The sequence below is a fragment of the Struthio camelus genome, chromosome 3 (genome assembly GCF_040807025.1).
Source record: "Struthio camelus isolate bStrCam1 chromosome 3, bStrCam1.hap1, whole genome shotgun sequence".
In the NCBI taxonomy this organism is placed as follows: Eukaryota; Metazoa; Chordata; class Aves; order Struthioniformes; family Struthionidae; genus Struthio; species Struthio camelus.
This window is the reverse complement of record NC_090944.1, coordinates 40,254,479-40,275,813: the sequence shown is the minus strand read 5'-3', so window position 1 is coordinate 40,275,813 and position 21,335 is coordinate 40,254,479. Positions and strand designations below refer to the sequence as shown.

The window sequence follows — 21,335 nt, the reverse complement described above, 5'->3', positions numbered from 1 at the left end:
CATAGCTATGGAGCAACTCTGGATCGATGGTCCTAATCCAGCATGCTGTTTAAGCCTAGGCCTTCAGTGGATCTACTTGTAAACTTGACATCAGGAACATACTTATGTTTTTCAGCAATGAACTGACATTAAGGCAACGGCATTTTAATTCATACTTTTGAGATATGCAAAGATAATTCTGTAATTTAAAAGATAAGCATTTTGCTCTGCTTTCAGAGAGTAATGGAGAAGTGAAAGTGAAAGAGAAGACAACCACTACAAATTGCATCATTAAGATCACATGTAGCACTGGGAATAACAACTGTAGCCTGTGAAATTTAGAATTGTATTATAGTCTCCATTGCTTAGAATAATAGCATGAATTGCGGGATGTTATCCCCAGCACATGCACTTGAATGCATCTGTATATTACATTTAGTTAACTAGCTATGCAAGATATCTCTTCTACTCAGCATTACCAGAGAAGATAACATTAAAAAATCATTACAAATACACATGCTTTCAGCTAAAACTCTCTTCAGCTTCACAGCTGAACTCTAGCAGCTATTCAACATAACATGTTTTACTGAAATTACTTTGCTTGAAGTTGTTCATCTGGCATATTACCTTCTGTTTAAACATGTTTAAAATCTTATATATGTTTGCATTTTTCTCATTAAGGTCTGACTATCCTGCATATCTTAAGATTAATAAAAGATCTTCTACTCATACTAAGTGGTAAGTAGTATAAATATTGTCCTTACTAAAATATCCAGCATTTCAACTGGTAAAAACAAATCATATATTCTTAATATTTCACACTTGTTTCTGGGCATTTTAATTTTACGGTAAAATTCAATCTATAACAAGTTTACTATTTTAGTCAAACATTAGAAAATATAACGTTGGCCTCTACTGTTTACACAGCATGAGATTCTGAGTACCACAGACAAAATATTATAGAATATAAGTATGGATAATCAAGGAAGAATCAATAAAAAGATAATAGGCAATCAGTATATTTTATCCAAGGTTTTGATATACACAGATGCTGCAAACGCATAGCTCCAATGCCACAAGCAATTCAATGCATTTTTCTGAATGTTGGAATGCTTCAAAGAATGAAAGTATTAAACCCATCTTCTTTATCCACTCTAAAATGAGCTACTTGTCTAATATTAGATTAAAATTCTCAAAATATCATTCATGAAGGTAACTGCTTTTAACCCCAATGGCCTCTGGAAGTCAATCATATGCAAATTCTTTTTTGCCTCTTTTGGGGAGGTGCTACTCTACCAAACTAGACCATTTCCAAAATTTTAAATTGAATACTGACCAGTTTTCATCAATGAGGACATAAAGGCATTGACTGACGTCATGGTTAGGAGCACGTAGGTCTTTGCTTCCCTCTAGTGTCTGGTCCAGGAAGAGTTTTAACCGAATCTACTCATGTTGCTCGACTATGGCATACAGATTCAGTAAAGGATTAATTACGTGTTAAGCTATCTGTGAAGTCTGTGAGCTGAAGATACAGCATTAAAGGTGCCTGCTTATCAAAGAATTTGATAAAAGTATGGCAGATTTAGACTGGACGTGTGCTTGAATGTTTTTTTATCAGGTAAAGACATAATTTCAGTGTTGAAGGTCCAAGAACAAATGGAGGACACTTTATAGGTGCATTTCCAAACACCACTGCATACATCAAGATCACTTTGCCATGCAATTACAGTTCGTGTATAAAAAAAGATACAACTTTAATGAATTACATGATGTTTGATTTATCAAAGAGAATAGTAATCATTTCTGGAAATCTCAAACTGACGTGGATCCATGCATTTGGAAGTGAAGAAAAGCAATCTCATACTCTGCAAACACTCAGAAATGCCTTGTATTTTGTTTCTTCTTCATATTACTGCAAATAAGTATATTTATATCAGCTGAACTCCTCTCTTTGTTGTACTGATTCGAAATAAGTTTAAAACTAACATACATTTCTGTGCAAAACTGTACACAGTATCATTTACTTATAAGCAATTTATACATTTGATCTGTAATCCTGATGTTTGTAGTTTCTGTTATTTTTATATATATACACCTATATGCACTCATAGTCTAAAAAGGCATTAATGTTTTCATATTTCTTTCTTTTTTACTTTTGATAATGCAGAAATTTTAAAGCCATTAAGGGTATTGTCGCATAGCAATTGTACAACGTGATTTTCAAAGAAAACAATTATTTTGTGGTAATGAAATTTAAATTTCAGACATAAATAAAAATAGTTTTTAACATCTGTAGCATACAGACTACTAATATCAGCCCCATGATAATAGTATCGAAATATTCCTCAGTAAGATGGCTTTTATAACTTACTCACAGAGAAAAATACATATTTCTGTTCATTCTAAAAGCTTTAAGTATAGATTTTAAACTTTGTTCAAGACTGTAAACAATATTTCCAAATCCATAGGTGCTAGGAAATTTTTTTTAAATCTGTGGGAATTAAGACTATAGGAAATTTTCATAAACCTCATATCTCTAGATATTACAAGAGATAATTTTTTTTAATGTTTTGACTGTCGTATTAGCCTTTCAATTAATAAGTATATAACTCTATAAAGGAATTCATTAGAAATAGTTCTTAAACCTGCAGAATGTTCATATCCAGTGATACTCCTTGCCATTTTCAGAATATTGTTTCAAATATTTACTATACAACTATAGAACTGCATTCCTTTCATTCCTAATACATTGTAAAGAATTTCTTCACAATGCTATTTTTTTTCCAAGTTTCACTGGTTCAAACAGTGGTTTAGACTATATGCAGTAAGGTTTTTAAATGCCTAAAGTCAGCTTTGGCTCTTGAGATCAAAATGGTAATCCTAAAATTGCTAACTATTTTGTGACTTTAAAAGTGCCTACATTTTTGCTTTAAAGTTACACAGATGCCTGGATATGTGACTCCTGCAATAGCTAAAACTTTTCTGACAGACTGAATAGGCTAGGCCTAAACCCTCTCAAGATCTGGACACGTTCCTCCCTAGGGAATTTGACCAGTATGTATGCTTTGAGGATGTCTAACAGAAACCGGGTGTGGAGCCAGAGTCCTCAGGAGCCATACTAGTGTCCATTTTATTTAAACTATGTCTGAAGAAGAAAATGGTATTATTTTACTTCTTTTTTTTTGGATATTTCTCATCCGTAAGATGGGAGACCGCATATGGAACCACCTCCTGATGAAAGGTACCACAGACTTTCTTTCAAAGAATTGAGTATGCTCAGATTGCTAGAAGTGGTAGCAATACCACTACAGTCACAGAATAGCCTAATATTAAAGCAACCACTGAGAATTCAGGCTCATTTCACTCTTCTTCATGTAGGAAATCAACTGTGCCTCATCCATACTTCAAAGAGCTTGTGCCATAAATAAGATTGTGGGACGTCTGAAGACAAATATAAAAGAGAGAATGCCATATTCTCTTAAATTTACTGTATTAACATACAAGATTCATGGTACCATGAAGACAGAACACAAGACTGAACGTGATTGTGAGGCCTGCTAGCTTGTCCTCATCATCAACGTCATCTGAGATATATTTCTCATGACAGAGCCACATCCACATCTGTTTGCACACTTTTTAATTCTCTGATCATACAGGCTTCAAGATCTTTCCTGGACTGACCCACTTGCTACAGGAGGGGAGAAGAGCACTGTGAGAGGGGAGAATATTCTTCAAATTTTGGTGATAAGGACACTCACCTGGAAGTTGAGAAAAATGTACTTGCAAATCACATATTTCAGGGATATTAAACTTTAATTCCCCATATTCAAGGCCAAGATTCTATCCATCAAGCTATTATTTAAGAGATGAGTACCACTTGCATAATTTGCTTAAGTACCTGGGACTTTAAAGAATAGTGAGCCCCTCCTCTGTTCTTTGAAAGAAAAGGTGAAGGCATCCATCTTCAAAAGATTACTGTGGATCCCAAACAGATAAAACTGCTTCTTTGACATGGACACTACATTCTCTCCAGGCTTTTCTATAAGCTACAACAAGGTATCTGCCCTGGGTTGCTATTGCATACAGAGCTCTGATTTCTAATCCAGGACTAGGTATTTGAAAAAAATGATACTACAGGTTTAAGCTTTTAGATACCTAAATCCTTTTCAGGACACAGTCTTAAATACATAGTGCTTAATTCTTAGCTATCTGGCAGGCTAATAGAATGCATATTCCCAAATTAGATTTCCAAACTCCTGTAAAACATACGAATGAGATTTATACTAATCGTGCAACCAACAGATTCACAAAAGTCAGATCAGAGACTATGTGAGGTAACCAGCAGGAAACACTGAAAAAAATGGTTTAGTCACCTTACTTGTCTGAGGATAAATATACTCTCATAAATAGTCTTGAAAGCAGATATCCTTTTTTTTTAAAAAAAAGGAAAATTCCCTTAAAAAATGTGTGGTGCTCCTTCTTACAGTCTGCTACTTGGGACTTTTTTTTTTTGCAGTATCAGATGAACTATCTTGTAAGCCTTCAATATTTATTGGGCCAATGTGAGAACAATAGTGGCTCTGTAATGTGGGCCTAAGTTACAGCGAATGCACAGTCTGAAGGTCCCGGCAATTGCACTATCCTGCTAAAACATGAGTAGTTCGGTTGTGGAAAGCTAGTTTCCTTAAGGAAAGTAGGTTCCAGAATGGTTATGTGGCAACTGATTATGATTTTTGAGTACCCAATATTTGGGTTTCAACACAAAATGTCTTTTCTAAATCAAGGACCTAGCTCTGACCTCATATGTCACTTTTTTACTGGTATACTCTTGTACTCGCAAAATTACCGTAGTGCAGACCAGGACAAGTCAAGGTCTTTGAGCACAATTCTGTCCTTATTTTCTTGCATGTAATTCCACGGCTCCAGTGTCCAAGTGTCCTTGGACACTTGCACAAGTAAGAAGATGACATTTCAGCCTAGGAGTTGGTAACATGTTAACAACTGTTCAAGGCTGTATGTGGTAGTAGTGTAGCTAAGGTAGCTATGCCACTAATACACCCGGCAGAATTAATACCCTTACAACAAAGTATCTCAGCAATGAACACTGAAGTAGAATGGGACCAAGCAGCAACCTAACCTCTATCATTAAAAATAATCTCTCTAAAATAACCTAGATACAAGGCAGATATGGCAGGACTGAAATTAATTGTTACCTGCGGAGAGGTAATGCTCCCTAGACTTTTCATCTTCTTGGGTGATACAAGCGGATTACAATATTGTTTAAGTATGGCATAATACAAACACCTTTAGTTCTGTTGCATAACTTCTGTCAGATAAACATAAAACTAAATTCTCCAGGGCTGGCAACAATCACAAGCTCATCAGAATAAAAGAGAGAGAAAGAAAAAAAGAAAGATCATTATAAAATTATTTAACCTTTAGAGTTCTTCATCATGGCAGAGGAGTGATACTGGCTTTGAGAACAGCTAGACAGTACACTCAGAGCTCAGGAGTTTGGAGCTCTAGCTCTACCAGGGTTTGATGAGTGACCTTGAACAAATAGCTTGTTTTCAATTGTCCTAACTTCCCTATCTGCAAGAGAGAAAGGATGATACCAACACCCACTGTAAATTGCTGTGAAATCTACAGGTGTAAAGAATTAAGAATCGCAAAATATAAACAAGAAAGGTTGACAACTGTCTTGATTGTAATTATAGTATATAGGAGACTTCCGTAAGCAATATTGGAGTTGGTGAACACTATATTTCTCTACAAGATTCAGTCTAAGTCCAGTATCATTCCATGCTGCTGCATTCATGGTGAGGTATAAGTAGATAAAACAAGGTTGACCTCTTATTAGACTAGTTTACATCCATGAAAATTTCTGGAAACATCGATACAAAATCAAATTATGACCAGCTTAGCTTCTGTTCTAAACCTTATTCAGATTATCTTCTGCCCTCATTGAGTACTAAAAATCTAGCAAGAATTAAAAACAAATCTTTAAATTTGATTATGAAGCTTCAACCACTAGCTCTCTTTATCCACACTTCAGAGTTGCCTGTTTATTACAAGAAACCACTATCTTTAGTTTCCTAAAATCAGCATTTACATGCAGGCACAAATAGCATTTGAATTCTCAAAAATGGAGCTGATTAATCCTTCGGTAAAAATTAAAAAGAAAGCAAACTCATTAGCAAGAATTAATTTAATTTCCTTTTTTGCTGCAGTTCTTAGCAGGCCATGTAAGCTGTGTTCGTGGTAGTGTAGGTGTTTGTGAAAAGCAGTGTGATAAAAAAGAACTAAATTATAAATTCCTCCCATATATACTGATTCATTTTGTATATGACTGAAGTGAAGAAAATCTTGGGTCTGTCTCTTTTTCAATATAAAGGCTCTCTGTTTTATGTTGTGCTATATCTACATATTTCAGGACCAAGTACTTCTGCATTACAAAACAGTCTCAGTAGTCATCACAAGTAAATTTTCAAAATTAGGTCTTACACAGCCTGAGCAGTGGTTTGCCACTTGATCTCATCTGATTCAAATCAGTCACAGCTTTTTAGTCGGTTGCAATGAAGTTTGGATCAGGTTTTTCATTCTAGACTGTTTTAATGAAAAAGTTATCTCCAAGGAATATAATTCTGTAGAATCAGACCTTAGCTGAGCAGTTCTTTATGTAAGACTGTAAGAAACAGAAGATTGTGTAGTGTGCTATCATACAGACTCCATTATGTCATGATCTTTATAAAAGTATATACTAGAGGTTTAACAATTATCTACTGAATAAGTTCACTACATTAACTCTTTCATTACATTTCACAGGTATAAGCATAGAAACTAACATGAATAGCAAATTCACTGCCTTGAAAATATGAAGGAAGCAAAGTCTGACTTTCCTAAAAGGAGGACCAACAAGTCAGACTAAAATCAATGAAATAAGCAAATCCTCAGCTGGCAAACATCATCAAGCTATACTTACATGAATTATTGTCACTATTTTTTTTATTTTGCTTACAACAAATCTGTTTCCTCCATATCTTCCTGGTAACCAAAGAAATATGACTGTAAGCAATGTAAAGTAAGGGGGGGCTACCATTCAGAAGTGAATTCGGATTTAGGATACTCTAACTAATCAATGATTAACTTGAGATATTCTGTCTTGAGTAGTAAAAAGTCTTCCTAACATATTTTGAAAGGCTTGCAAGCCTAGCCCAATCAAAGGTTAACACTAATTGTCCATCATGGGAGCTTTAGAAAATGAAGTGGAGAGAGACAGACAAAGCAGATCAGTGTTCCCTGCCAGTTTTACCACGAGGCAACAAAATGCAAGTTATTTTGCTGGTATGCATGCAGGCTTCTAGCCTACAACTGAGCTGAACCCTGTCCTGCAGACAAATCTGTGGGAAAATCCCAACATAACTGGCACATATTTCTATACTCGCATTGCACAAATTCCTTTATGGACTATTTCTTTGCAATCGGAGCCAAATCTACCCAGGGATAACAAGGGGAGAAAAACAATTCAAAAGCTGTTGGGGATAATAATAAAAAAAAGTCATTATAAACTTTTATTAAATCCTCTTTTAATAGAGGATGTCATAAAATAAGCCTGGAGTGAATTCCTGAAGTTGTAAAAATGTATTCAATTTCGCATTTCTCACATGTAGGTATTCATAGTTTCAAATAGCTTCAGGGTAGAAAATCTAAACCATTGTAACTATAAATTAGGTATGGCAATGGGGAAAAAAGTAGAGCAGACCTACCACTTGCCTTAAACTAAAACTGAATCAGGTCAAAATCCCAGTAGTATTAAAAATTTCAGCTAATTGAACTGTGCTTCTGCAAACTGTATATTCAGCAGGCACAAGCTGCTATGGGTACACACACGGACAAATAAAAAGCTGTCATACTGTTATAACATCCTTCTGCAGCAATTGGCAGAAAAGAGCCACAGAATCCTAAAAGCCCTTTCTTCACCCAGTGCTGTGAAATGTCATGTTGCACTGTGTACAGCTGTTGAGCGTGCCTGCAACAACTGACAGTTTCCTGAGGAGAGCAGATGTGCCCGCATTACATAAAACACATTTCTAAAAGAGACACCAACTGCATTGTTTTTTTATTTAGTTGGCGATCACTGGAAATCCCATGTAAGATGTCATTTCATTCTAATCACCTATTTTCCCACTCATCTCTCCATGTGCTCATCATTATGGTACTAGCTGAGTGTTACATTTCAAAACGGTACTCACAATGCTCAGTACTGTAGCACCTAATTTCTGGTCTCTTACTGCACTTTGAGTTCTTTACCCTGAGTCACGAATCCAGGGTTTGGATCCGCTCAGCTGACTGTCTAACTTTGCCAGGCCCAACTTTCATGGGTCCTAGAGCTCCATAAAGACCATCTATTACAGCTCCTATCATAGATTTAGGTATCAGAGAAGTCAACTAAGTTCAGTAGAGATGTTCAAACAGCCTAGTGAATCAGAATGACAGATCCTGGAGCTGATTAAACTTAGTTGCCCATTTTAAACCAAAAAGTTCCTCAGGTATCTAAGCACAGGGTCAGAAAAGTCCAGCGTCTGGTGGTTACACTCAATAGTTACATATTTTGCAGTATATGTTTCGTAGAAAGGGTTAAGTGAGAGCTCCTTTGGATACAGGGTGCCCCTCTTCGAAAGGGATGTTCTCATCAGCAGTTTGACAGCTAAGGCAATTGAAAAATGGGAGAAGTCGGTACAAACCTGTTCAGGCTGAGGACAACAGTGGTCCACCTCTAATTTAGGAACCTGTGGCATGAAAAAAGGTCTGATCTACTTAGTGATAGTGACATCATCTTAGGTCTTATTATATGGAGAAAATCAATGGCCTAGAATAGAAGAGTCTCAGTTTTATACAGATATTTAGACATATATGGATATCCTAGATCCTTAGGAGAATTTTCATTTGTGTTAGTTTTGCCAGGGATATTGTGAGCTAGCTAAAAAATCCAAAGCTTATATCCTCTGATATGCTGAAGTAGCATTTCCTTGTCACTGTATTGTAATGCTTCCTTTCAGCCAACTTCATTGTCTATAAAGGGGATCTTCCTTGTGTAGGCTAACCGGCAGACACTGAATGCCTATTGTAGTCTCTCCCGCTAGTAGCCCTTTCTAAAGCAAATACTGGTTCATGTTAATGGCATCACTCAGAGGTTCTGAGATGCCATTATGGCTTTTTGGATCTGAGGGCTGTTAGTACTTTCTACTTGTACCTAAAAATCAGAACATGGAATTGGCCTTACTTTACTGAAGCACAAGTGGGCATATAATGTTTTATATACTTAGCAGGTAACCCTTTTTCAGTCACTAGGAATCAGCCTTTAGCTGACTGATATTTTTCTAGCAATGCAGATTCTCCTTTTGTTATTTATAATTCAGAAAGGGAACATTCCATTTTTACCCCTCCAAGAAAGATCAGTTTGTCGTGGTTCTGAACAACTCTAGGGGGTTTTCTTCACAAAATGAAGAAAATTTATTACAGTAAATCTGCAATAGTAATACAGATAATTCTACATTCAAGAATAGAAATATAAAACAGGCATCTCTGCAAATGAATTATCAGTTTCAAGAGGTCCCACAAACATGCAGGAAGCCAGAAACAAGGGTTGCAGCAACATTTCTGCAACTCTGGTCATCTTTGAGCAGTATTTTGAGGTAGAAAGTTCTGTTTGTAAGAACTGATGGGCAGAAGTGCTGCTCTGATTATCACACATTTCCAAGAAAGCCAAATAATCAGGGACATGTGATTTAGGAACCTGACTGTTGGCTCACCAAAAGACCATGCTTCCAACACCAAATTTAAGGAAGATTCTTCCGATATCATTCCTTCTGGAGAAAAAGATGCTACAGTGAGGCTGAGCTCATAATGAGAGGGGGAAACCAGAGACTAATAAGGAGAACATCAGTGGCCAGGGTAGCTGTATCTCTCTGAAAGGCACTTTATTGGGGCAGATACCTCTACTGTCTGCAAAATGCGAAAAAAGGTAGCAGCTTGTTTTCAATTCTTTCTGCAACTATCCTTCTTTATATTGTTTTCTCATTATCCTTGGTGTTGCAACACTAATCTGCAAGACTCAGGGTGTTCGCACAGTACCTTTCTGACCTCATAAGGCTTCAATTCATTTTGGAAACAAGCTTACCCATAGTACACAATGCTTTTCTTACTACTGCTGTTGGTATCTTCTGTACAGCAGATCTGCAGATCACTGTGGAACCACTTTGCTGATATCCGTCTCACTGCTTTTGTCATTTGTTTACATAGGCAGCAGTGTAGAGAACCTACTAAAAATAGCTACATCCATTCAGTAGTGCCTGAGTCTCTCAATGTGAACAACCACAGTGGGCTAGATCCGGTACTCTAATTCACATATTACTTTATGCCACAGTTAGTCCAAGCCACGTTTTTTCATTGGCATGTTATAAATGGAAATTTATGCATACATATTTGGACTGTTTGATCCCCCTGGCTTATAGAGGAACAAAACAGGACTAGGAAGAAACACTGACAGAGATGTGGCTAAGATCTAGATGTGGCATGACAACAAACACATGGAAAGGGTGGTAAAATTAAAGATAGAACTGCTGGCACTCAGTTCCTCACAACATGAATGTTTTCCTAAATAGTAAGGAACAGTTCCAGCAGGAGAGGTTGAGTAACGTGCTCCAGAAGAGCTGATAGCTCACTGGGCATGGGTCACTTCTGCGATGCACCCTTCAAACTCCTCAGATAACCTTAATATAAAGTGAAGAACGGAAAGCCTGGTCCCTCAGGTCCCCAGTTAAGTGCTGTAATCATTGGATTACTTACTAGTTGAAACTCTCTCTGCTGTCTCCCTCCTCCCCCTTTTATTTCCTTTCCTGAAAGGTAGGAGGGAAAGGAGAGAAATTTTCAGAAGTTTGGTTGAAACCTTGAAAAATTATTTCTTTGGTGTGGGAAAGTCAGCCTTAAGACCTGACAAACTTCCTTTCCTTCTCTTTTTGGATCAACATGCTGGAATTAGTGTATCACAAACACTTCCTGGCAGCAGGGCTAGTTTGTTTATGCCAGACAATGAACACAAAGCAGAAAAGGTACACTTCCTTCTTGAGTTTTAGTTTGTTTGTTTTAAGGAAATCGTTTCTCCTCCGAACATCAATTAAAAATGTTCCACGCATTTTCCCATACACTGAAAGGAAAATCATTCAGTACCCTAAGACTCTACTACCCTAAGACTGAAAGCCAGCATTCATAAGGATAAGAATGTGAAAAGATATCACTCAGATTTCTAACAAAAAAAAAATCACAACTTTCATTGATGCTACCAGCTTCATTTTGGGAAGCTGGAAATACTAAAGAAAACACAAGTACTCATAAACAGCCTGGTTTAAACTAACAGACAGATGTTCTACTTATTTTGGGAGCATCAACTGAAATAAAATGCTGAATTATTAGTATTTGAAAGTGTTCAAATTGTTCTTTATAATGCATGCCATAATCTTTTATTGTTTAGTTGTACTGTCTCAATGTTATACACACATTTGAGTAGCTGCCTATGGAGAGGGCACAATTTTTCTATCTTGACAGACAAATGGAAAAACCTAAAACATTATCAAAGAGAAAGGGCTATCATTACATTTCATAGAAAAAAATAGCTGACCAAATATTCACATATAGAAACAGCAGCAAAATAGTTTGAAGATCCTGGTGTGGTCAAAAAGCTTACAGATTGTGATGGTTCCCCCTGCTAGAACGTGCTGGATAGACCTGATAGCCTTGGAGCGGCCTTGTGATTGACCCCAGCAAGGCAGACCTATCATTTGATATTTTCCCACCAACAAGGTCAATAGGGATTAGAGGAACAAACCTACATGAAAAGAATATTTGGTACCTGCCAGTCAACAGAGCATTCCAGAATATGCTGGCACCATTACAGGTGTGCTGGAACCATTATGTAATGGTAGATGACCACACCCCCAATTTGACCATGACTATAAAAGCAACTGCAAACCTCTGGGCTTTGAGGTTGCCTGAATGGAGGCAGCTGGCCTGTGGAAGGGATGGAATACCCTCTTGGACTGGGATGCCACCAAGGAATAATCCTGACAGGATTCAGCCACTGCAGCTCCATCCTATGAGTGGCCCTTAAGGTGTGAGCGATTGGGCGTATCCTTTCCCACTCCTTTCTCTAAGGTCTCAGACCTGACTCTGATATGTATATCTGGGGTCCCAGATCTGATGTGTGATACATACCTATAAGGGTTTTGTACCTGCCTGTGTCTGTGATGTGGTAATTTATTTCTCCATCTAACTTTCTGTTGCATAAAAGTCATTGGCTATTCCCTTTTGGATTGTGTAATCAGAGTGCTCCTATACATAAACTGTAAATTGTTGGACCCTGTAAATAATGCAACTTGCTATTTGTTTGCATTTGTTTATTCCTGTTATTGTTATCTGTTATTGCAAATCCATCCACTATCAGCAAGAACCACTATCCTCACACCCCTGACACTGTTTTAGATATTGTCACAGTTAATAAATTGTTCATTAAGCCTTTCGACTGGCTTGGCTGTGATCATTCAAACCGTGACACAGATCTAGGACTTTCTTCAAAGGATGGAGGAAAAAAGAGCTGCTAATCACTGATCAATCTCCAGTGAAGCATGTCAGGTTGACAAAGTTTCTCCTGTTGTCAGAGGAGTATGGAGATGACAAAAGGACCAAAGTATCATTTACAAATATGGACTTGCAGTGCAAGGAGATAGAGATGTGGGAAAAATGTCCTAAAAGGTGGCAAAAAATATTAGAGGTTTTTGCTGGCTTGATGCTGATGATAAAAACAAACATTATTTTCATCTGAAAAGCATTACAACACCCATCTAAGTAGTTCCTAATTAGTTAAAACACCTTCAAGTAAGAGCGGACTACTTTTTCTTGGATTAATTCCAAAGCCCTTGCCAAATTCTGGTTATACAAAAATCAGCCACTTTTGAAGGACATGAGCACAGCAGAATTCTGCGGGATTTGGAACACAGATGAGGCTATTAATTCATTACATCCAGTCGTCTGCTGCTGAGGGTGGCCAATTCCTGAGGCTTTAGAGAAAAGCGGAAAAAATAAAAGGATAACAAGCCACCAAGAACCCAACACTATCATAAGGCACCTAGCCAATTGTACAGTTCTCTGCATACTTATTTACTAAGATTTATAAAAAATAGGAACTCATTTAGCATTCCAGGCGCTTTCATCCCAATTTAAATTTCACAATGTCAGACTGCAAATTCTGTAGTGCACTAAACTAGGCACTAATAATATGCTCCGAAACTAAAAGAAACAGCATTGCAAAAATAAAATTATGAATCAAGTAATGCTCCCACAACTAACATTAGGGACCTTTTCTTAAGGGATGAGGGGAAACAATTGAATTTTGCTCTTTTTGCTATTGGATTGTCAGATTACATACTCAGGTAATAGATAACGTAACAGTCTTATGAAATACTACACCTGTAAAACATACGACAATGCTATCCATGCAGAAGTTACCGGTATGCCATATCTTATCTTGAATGTTTGATGGCTCACATAACTTTTCCAGACAGATACATCTCCAAGAATACCACTAATACTTCAAATATTTGAACATCTTCAATAGCTACTACTAAATAATAAGAGTAGAAAGTATATCCTTCAGCATCCAAAAGCATGGTTTTCTTCCTCATCACCTCAGACTATTTTACATAAACTTTAGATGTTTCAGAAATTCACTTTTCCTTTCTAGGTTTTGAAGCTTACTGAAATCAGTACTAATATGTACCACTAAACCTTTCCATAAACAATTCTAAGAGAATGCAAAACAAGTGGTAACACAAAATAGAACATATCATTTGTTTGTAACAACACATTCATTCCAAACACCTGCATGATAATACCTTTGGATCATACTGCAAATCTTTCTCTTACCATGCAAATATATATATATATATATATATAAACATATAATGTATATATATAAATATACATATATGTATATTTTGGCCTGGACCAATGAAACTGAAGCATGTACTATAAATATGTGGTACTTATAGCAATGCATGTAAAAAGTTGGCAAATAAAACACCATGGCACTAACGCGTAAGCAAAACATTCTGGAGAGGAAACATAGAAGGGGTTACAAAATGTTTGAACTCTATGTGCAAATAATAATATATGAAATCAAATCACACATTTTACAGAAATGGAACATTATGATGTTGCTGGTAAATAAAAGCAATATGATCTTTTCTTGTAGGCGTACACTATGGCACCACTTGTATTTGGAGTGATTTCTGCTGTACTATGTCCAAAGTACTATCATATTGTACGTCAGTCATCTGTGTACTGCTATAAACCCATATGGAAGGATAAAACTGCTCACAAAGTTGCAGGCATACAGCTCATAACAGCACGGAAAATTCTGTAGAATGATATTTACATAATGTACCTGGACTAGAAGTACATCATCATTTAAAAAACACACAGGGCAACCACATAGGGACCCCTCCTGAAACGCTTATTCTATGGTCTCGCAAAATTCACCTTGACTTTAATGGGAGGCAACACGGTCATAATTACCATGAAAGGTTAATACTGCAAATTACAACTGGCGATTACAACTGCAAAATACAACTACAGAAACTCACAATTCTCTCTAAGCCATACTAGTTTTTCTGCTTTTCTTCTTTACAGTGACTTTTTCTGTCTTGCTACAGAAGAGACACACATTGAAAAAAGATAGAAGACTGCTAGCAAGTTTTCAACATTTAGTATACAACTTAACTCTTACTTTATTTAAAGCAAAATGGAAACTCTCATCAACTAAAATGAAGATTTCTGCAGGTATCACATTTAACAACGATATTTTGCACTGTGGTAACAGCAAGTGGGAGCCTTCCTTAGTTTTCTGTTTGATCATTTACCCACTCACATGTTGCCCATCAACTAGCCATCAAGGAACTATAGTTCTTAGGCATCCCCATTTTAATCCTGCAAAGGCAAGTTAAAATTACTATGCGAGTAACTACTGTCTGATTAGATGAATTTCCTTCTTCACAGCTGCAGAAAGGAGACCATGAGTTTGGAGAATCCAGTACTTTCAATCTGTGATCGGTTCATTTTCTCTGCCCTCATATTGACCTGTTTACTGACTGGCTACTTAAATACTATAAGGTGCTGTGGAATATTTAATTCATAGAAATAGAAAGAAACATCTGTCACTTACGTTCTTGAATCATCCCACAGCACACAGTAGGGATTCAATGTACCCTAAAAAGCAAGCAAACAAAACCATTAGTTACTGGTATACAAAAGATATATCACGGTTGACCTAATAATTTATTCCGATCTTCTTCTGGAAGATTATGCTTATATTCTGGTGAATTAGTACCACTGAAACTGCAAAAGGTAAAGGTTATTTCCCACGAAATATTTTGAAAGCACTTGAACCTCAAAGCAGAGTATCTCCTGGATTGTATCTCTTAGGTAAGATAAGCATAAAGTTGTCAATTTGGTATATTACGATAGAACTTAAATACAAGAGTTAATCTGTTAAGTCTTGATTTGACCAAACATTTCTGGGTGTGCTTAGAAGCAAAACTTTAGGTCCCTGGGGAACTTGGATGTTAAAAACAGTAATGCCTTTAATTTTAGGCATATCTTGGGTAAAATGGCAGGATGTTGAGATTTCAGATGACCCCACATTTGACAGCTATGCACTTCTGTCATTCTCAGCCTAAGTCAGCAAGATTTTTGCACAAAATATTTTTTTTTCTTGAGCTCTACAATCTCAACTCCAATCTCTTTCAAGTCAGTGGAAGATTTCTGACTTGATTTAGTACTGGATAGGAATCTTGGATTATTATACATCATTAAACTATGGGTAAAGTTTTAGGAAACTGAAATTTCTTTATTATTACTCGTTTATTTTCCTGCCTGTGAAGAGCTAAGACCAAATTCAAGTTTTAGTCCTAATCCTAAAAACCTTCCCTTAACAGAACTCAGACTGACTTAGAAGCCCTGACTAACTAAAAACTGCAAAATTATATTCCTGTTCATCATAAACGCTGGATATTCACAGAGCTCACAGCTATATAAATACATTAGCTATAAAATACAGAACAGCAACACATATTTAATGAAATCACAAATAATTTGAAGAAAAAAATGGAACGAACTGTCTTCATATGTCTAATGTGTAACGTTCACACAGACACAACACACCCCAATATCAATTTATTCTGCAGTGGGTTTTATTTATAGAAAAAAAGGTGGTAACCTGTGAAATAAAACATCTATTAAATATTTGAATTCTTCCACCCACCTCTTTATCAAAGATCAAAAGGTCCTCCTGAAGAGGCCAGTAACAGAATTATTTAAGGAAATTTTGATCCTCTACTTCAATATTTTGCTAACTGCACCGAATTTGATGAATAGAGTATAAATATTTAAAAACAACATATACTTATGGCACTTTATATTAACATAGCACTGTACAAACATAAATAAAGAATGCTCCATTTCCTGATAAATTTATATTATAAAAAAGAGGAGGAGGGAAGAGGGCACAGGACAAAGAATAGGATAACAGGCACATAAGGATACAGAGATCGTGTCCTGCATCACTAGCCAAAAGTGTTCAGCTATGTTGATAGAGTTATAAGACTTAAGAACAACAAAACAGTGATGCAGAATTAATCTTTTTTTTTTAAAGGGCATTAACTTCTGTCCTAAGGCTATGTGAAGAAATCCATCTACATGCAACCTGATACAGCTATAAGCAGATTTAAAAGGTACTCCTATTGCTAAATTGTAATAAGACATTGCATATCTGAGATTTACTTTTCCTAGCAGTGAATATCGGTCAGTTTATGGTAGCTACTCCCACAGTGCAAGAGGAGAGAATTAAAAAAATGCTTTCAGGAAAAATGACAGGAAAAAGAAATTCCATTCTATAAAATTCCTAAAACATAAGGAATAAGAGTCTTTGCAGAAAGCTGAAACACAGTAAAACTGTGTGGTTGTCAGATCACAGGCTTCACTGTTCAGAATTGATTCAGGCTAAAAAATGCCTATGTTTGGCCATTGTCGTTATTAAGGAAAGATAAAGCAGGATGCCCTCTTAGCTGCAGCTAAAGAAGTAGCTACCGTGTTTGCTGGTGCTTATGACTGTTACAGTACAGTTTTATACACTACAATACACTTGGATATACTTAACATAGACATACATGTGTGACTGTGTGTATATATCTCTGCCTGGCACATAAGACTGAACTTTCAAGATAGGGTTGGCAACTGAAAGCCATGCAGCTATGCAGCACAATGCCAACTGTGTCTTCAGTTTCATTGAAAGCTTGATGTCCTGTGCTACTGCTGCCTTGTTACGTTAGTGTCTCTTGAGTAAATATTCTGTGAAATTATAAGATGATAGTTCACATTCTCTCTAGAGCAAACACAGTTTTGTTTGTGCAGTTTTTAACAGATGATTTTGGGGTCTCTTCAGTCAAATTACTGGAAAATGTGATTACATTCATCCACATGTGGCCACAGTGAATAAGAATAAATATCATGTTTTCTAAATACCATGCTGCAACCTGCCTTTTCACTATGGTCAATTCCATATTCTATATTTGAATTTATCTGAAAATGCAAATACCATGCTATATTCCAAATAGCATACGCAATTGTGATTTACACTTCCTCCCCAAAATAACCCTCTGTTTTTATTAAATGACCTATTTTAATATAAAATGCAGTAATAATGATAATTTTTGAGTATATAAATATTTTAAGGGTAATTTGAATTACAACTTATTAACTCTTATTACATGATCATATGTCTCCACATCTCTTTTCCTAATACATAGCTATCATTACTTAATCTAGTCAATGGGTAGAGAGGTAAAAGAACAAATGTGTGAGCCTACTCCCACATGAATAAGTACACTGTAGAGGTTGCTTAAAAATTAGTCATTAAGTCCATTTGGATTAGTGAACAGCATTTCAAGACCAAAGGTTTGAAAAGAACAAAAATAACAACAAGAGGCATTCCAAAAAGAGTAAATGAAAGAGAATGTCTCTATTTTATTTTCTGTTTAATAGTTAGTCATGTTTAATTGGCATCAAGATTAATCTGTGAGTCATTAATACAGAATGTTTAAAATCTAAAGGTATAGTAATACTAGTTTTACCTTACGTTTTTGCATGCAGCATATAATGACTGTTGTATAGTAATATATTATAATTAAATGAAGTTTTCTTTTCAACTGAGAAAATTATAGCAAAGATTATTAGAATTAGATTCAATCTCAAAGTAAAGAAAACTCAAAACTACAAAATAATACGTCTATACATCTATAGCCTTAGTTCTCCAAACAACAGTCCCATGATGGAGGCTAAGTTGTGAATAGAAAATCATTAAACAATGAGACATTAAAATTGTAAAACTAGTTTCCATTCGCAGACTTTCAGATCAATATTTTGTAACTGCATCTGCCCAGCCAAATCTCATATCCAGGCAGAGCCACATGGACTTTGCTGAGATCTTACATAAAGGTACTATAAATACATATCTATGTACATATAAAAAAGCTCATTTTTAGCTTTTGGAATTTGTTCCAAAAACTTGATGTGTGGATTAAAGTATAGAACGAAAACTGAGCCAAAAGACAATAAATTGGCTCTAGAATCTGGACAGGTTATTGTCCTTGACATGAACTTAATACTCATTAATATTCTCTGAGGCTGACAAAGCCAGGTGGTGATCAATGTTTTTAAACTGCCTTTTTAGGCAATGAAATTTCATCTCAAAGATTTGGAAACTTGGTAAAAGCCTGCTCTGTAAATTACTCAAATCGATAAAAATAATTCTCAGCCCCTCTACTTTAGAAATTTTCTGGACTTCCAGATTGTGGAGACATTGGCTCAACCTTTCCTTAGTTTAGTCTTGTTTGTGTTGTGCTGTTTTTAATAGCACATGATGGGGTTATCAGTATTTTGAATGCTGACACACAGCTCACTGCTATTATTTTCATTTATTTATTTATTTTCTATGACTAATGACAAAAGCAATTACAATCTTATTCTTTCCCTACCCTCTACTCCACGGTTTTCCAATTAGTCATTCCCATTTTGAAAGACAGAAGACATATTACAATATTCCTTATCTACAACCCATGTAAGTAGCTCCACAATCATTGTTAAAATAATGGAAATTAAAATCTGAAACTGAGAAATAACAAACTCTTCTCAAGAGCTGAGATCAAAGCACATGTTTTATTTCCAAAGGTGTCTTTTTTTTTTTTTTGTTAATATGCAGGATTAATCTGTGATCAACATCAGAAAATACACCAGACATTTTTAGTGAAATTTCTGTATCTGACAGGAAGAAAAGTTATGCTAGAGACTGCAATCTTCTGCTAATATATGTGATATAACTTAGGCTGGGGAAAAAAAAAAAACCTACCCCCTAAAAGCTCCTAAAAATAATCAGAGACAAAGAACTCTTAAAAAAAAAAACCTCCTCAATTCCTCATCAATAAACTTCTAACCCTTCTGAGAAGTACTATAGATAGGAGTCAAGGCAGTTTATGTTCCTCCACTCTTTCTTTTTTTCTACTTGACTTTGTAATAAATAATCAGTGAGATGTTCTTTGTTATATCTTTCTCCTGGGAACCGAATGGTGGACCATAATGACGACTGATGGTAAAATAGTCAGTCTCTGGTTTCAAAGTAAAATGTGAATCAAAGATCTAGACTTCAAAGAGATTCCATCATACCTCTGCCCAGAGCCACTAATCCAAATTTGCTGCTGACTGAAACATTTGGAACTCCACATACTTAAGCTGAATTGTTCCTGTGTGACCATTTGGCCCACTGACTATAACAAAAAGTCATAGCTTTACAGTCTTTACCTATTCTATAGTCTTTACCTATTCTACAGTCTTTACCTAGTCTATACTATTTACTAAAGCTTTAATAGCTGTTTCTTCTCAAATTGTCTCTTTATGACTTTACTTAAAGTAAACCCTAACTCTTGGTAATAGAAAAAGATAGAGTTCATATTTTATGCCTTTACATAAACTACTCCAAAGTCTGTTGTATACAATTCTTTCCTGGATATCTTACGTGCTGATAGCATAAAGAAAAAAATATTAATATTACTGTACATATATATATCATAGGATTATTTTTTCAGATTCAAAACATTTCTAGTATGACACTACAGGATGAAAAATACAGAATTAAAGAATAATTGAACAAAAATCACTTAAATTTATACAAAAAATAAAGCTAAATCGGAACCATGGTATTTTTTCAAAGTCTGCTACAAGATGTTAGGTATAAATGGACTTTTGAATATAAAACTTAATGAAAGAAAGAAGAATAAAAGGCCGGAAGCACTATATGGGTCTATGACCTACACAGAGAACAAAGGTTAAGCATTCAGCACAATACTACATTATAAATTGTATCCATCAAAGCAGCTAATAGAGAATTTTCTATAGAAATTGCTGTTTAAATGAAAACCTCAAAAATCACAGAACAATAATTAATTTTGTCCTACATATACACATGCATGACACAAGCATACACTCTCTTCAAAATCTATTAGAATATTTCTAGACTTACATTTTGGCAATTAAACTGGGTTTTACTATGAGATATTCAAAACAACTCTGCTTCTTTCTCTCACATGATCTGATAAGTACTCTTAGAAATGCATATCCACTGTCTTTATACTTACATTAGACAGATGAGCCAGTTCTATCTCTAGAAAAGAATCTGTAGTTTTGGGTTCAGGTCGTATAGTGACAACGATGATTTTTGAATTAACAACTGTAAAATTCCTGAAAAAAATATGTAAAAAATGGAAGATTTAACTTAACAGCATTAAATGAAGCTGCTATTATATTAAAGGAAGCATTCCATTGATATATTCAATGACATTCTGTACCAAATATTTAGTGAGAAAATATAGTTGTTTGGAAGTGATAAGTACAGTCACTAGTTACCAACCATAGCTAACACACTGAAGACTGAAGGGCAACAATGATGATAGAAGTGCCATTCTTCAAGTATGATTTACTAATTATAAAGGCATATTGATGACACAGACATTCAGGCAACATTTAAATACATATCATTGACTTCTCTCAAGATAGACCTGCTAGTCATGTTTTGTATGAGACAGTCATTTTTCTTTCAGAGTGCTGTGTTGGCTTCTTTTTGACCGTTAACTGTATAACTCTGAAGATGGATGAGTGCAACAGCAGAGTCTACAGATCTGTTGGTTCTGTGCTGTTTT

At 35.7% G+C, this 21,335-nt stretch overlaps 1 protein-coding gene across 5 annotated transcripts in view; it reads right to left on the bottom strand.

Moving 5' to 3' along the window:
* Positions 1–21,335, bottom strand: part of ADGRB3 (adhesion G protein-coupled receptor B3) — a 461,840-nt gene that overhangs the window by 172,397 nt on the left and 268,108 nt on the right. For all 5 annotated transcript variants that reach the window (XM_009689155.2, XM_068937480.1, XM_068937481.1 and 2 more), the window contains 2 exons: positions 20,775–20,877; positions 15,254–15,297 (listed from right to left, as the gene is read on the bottom strand). In XM_009689155.2, coding sequence (XP_009687450.2) covers positions 15,254–15,297; positions 20,775–20,877 — 147 coding nt within the window. The remainder of the gene's footprint in view (positions 1–15,253; positions 15,298–20,774; positions 20,878–21,335) is intronic.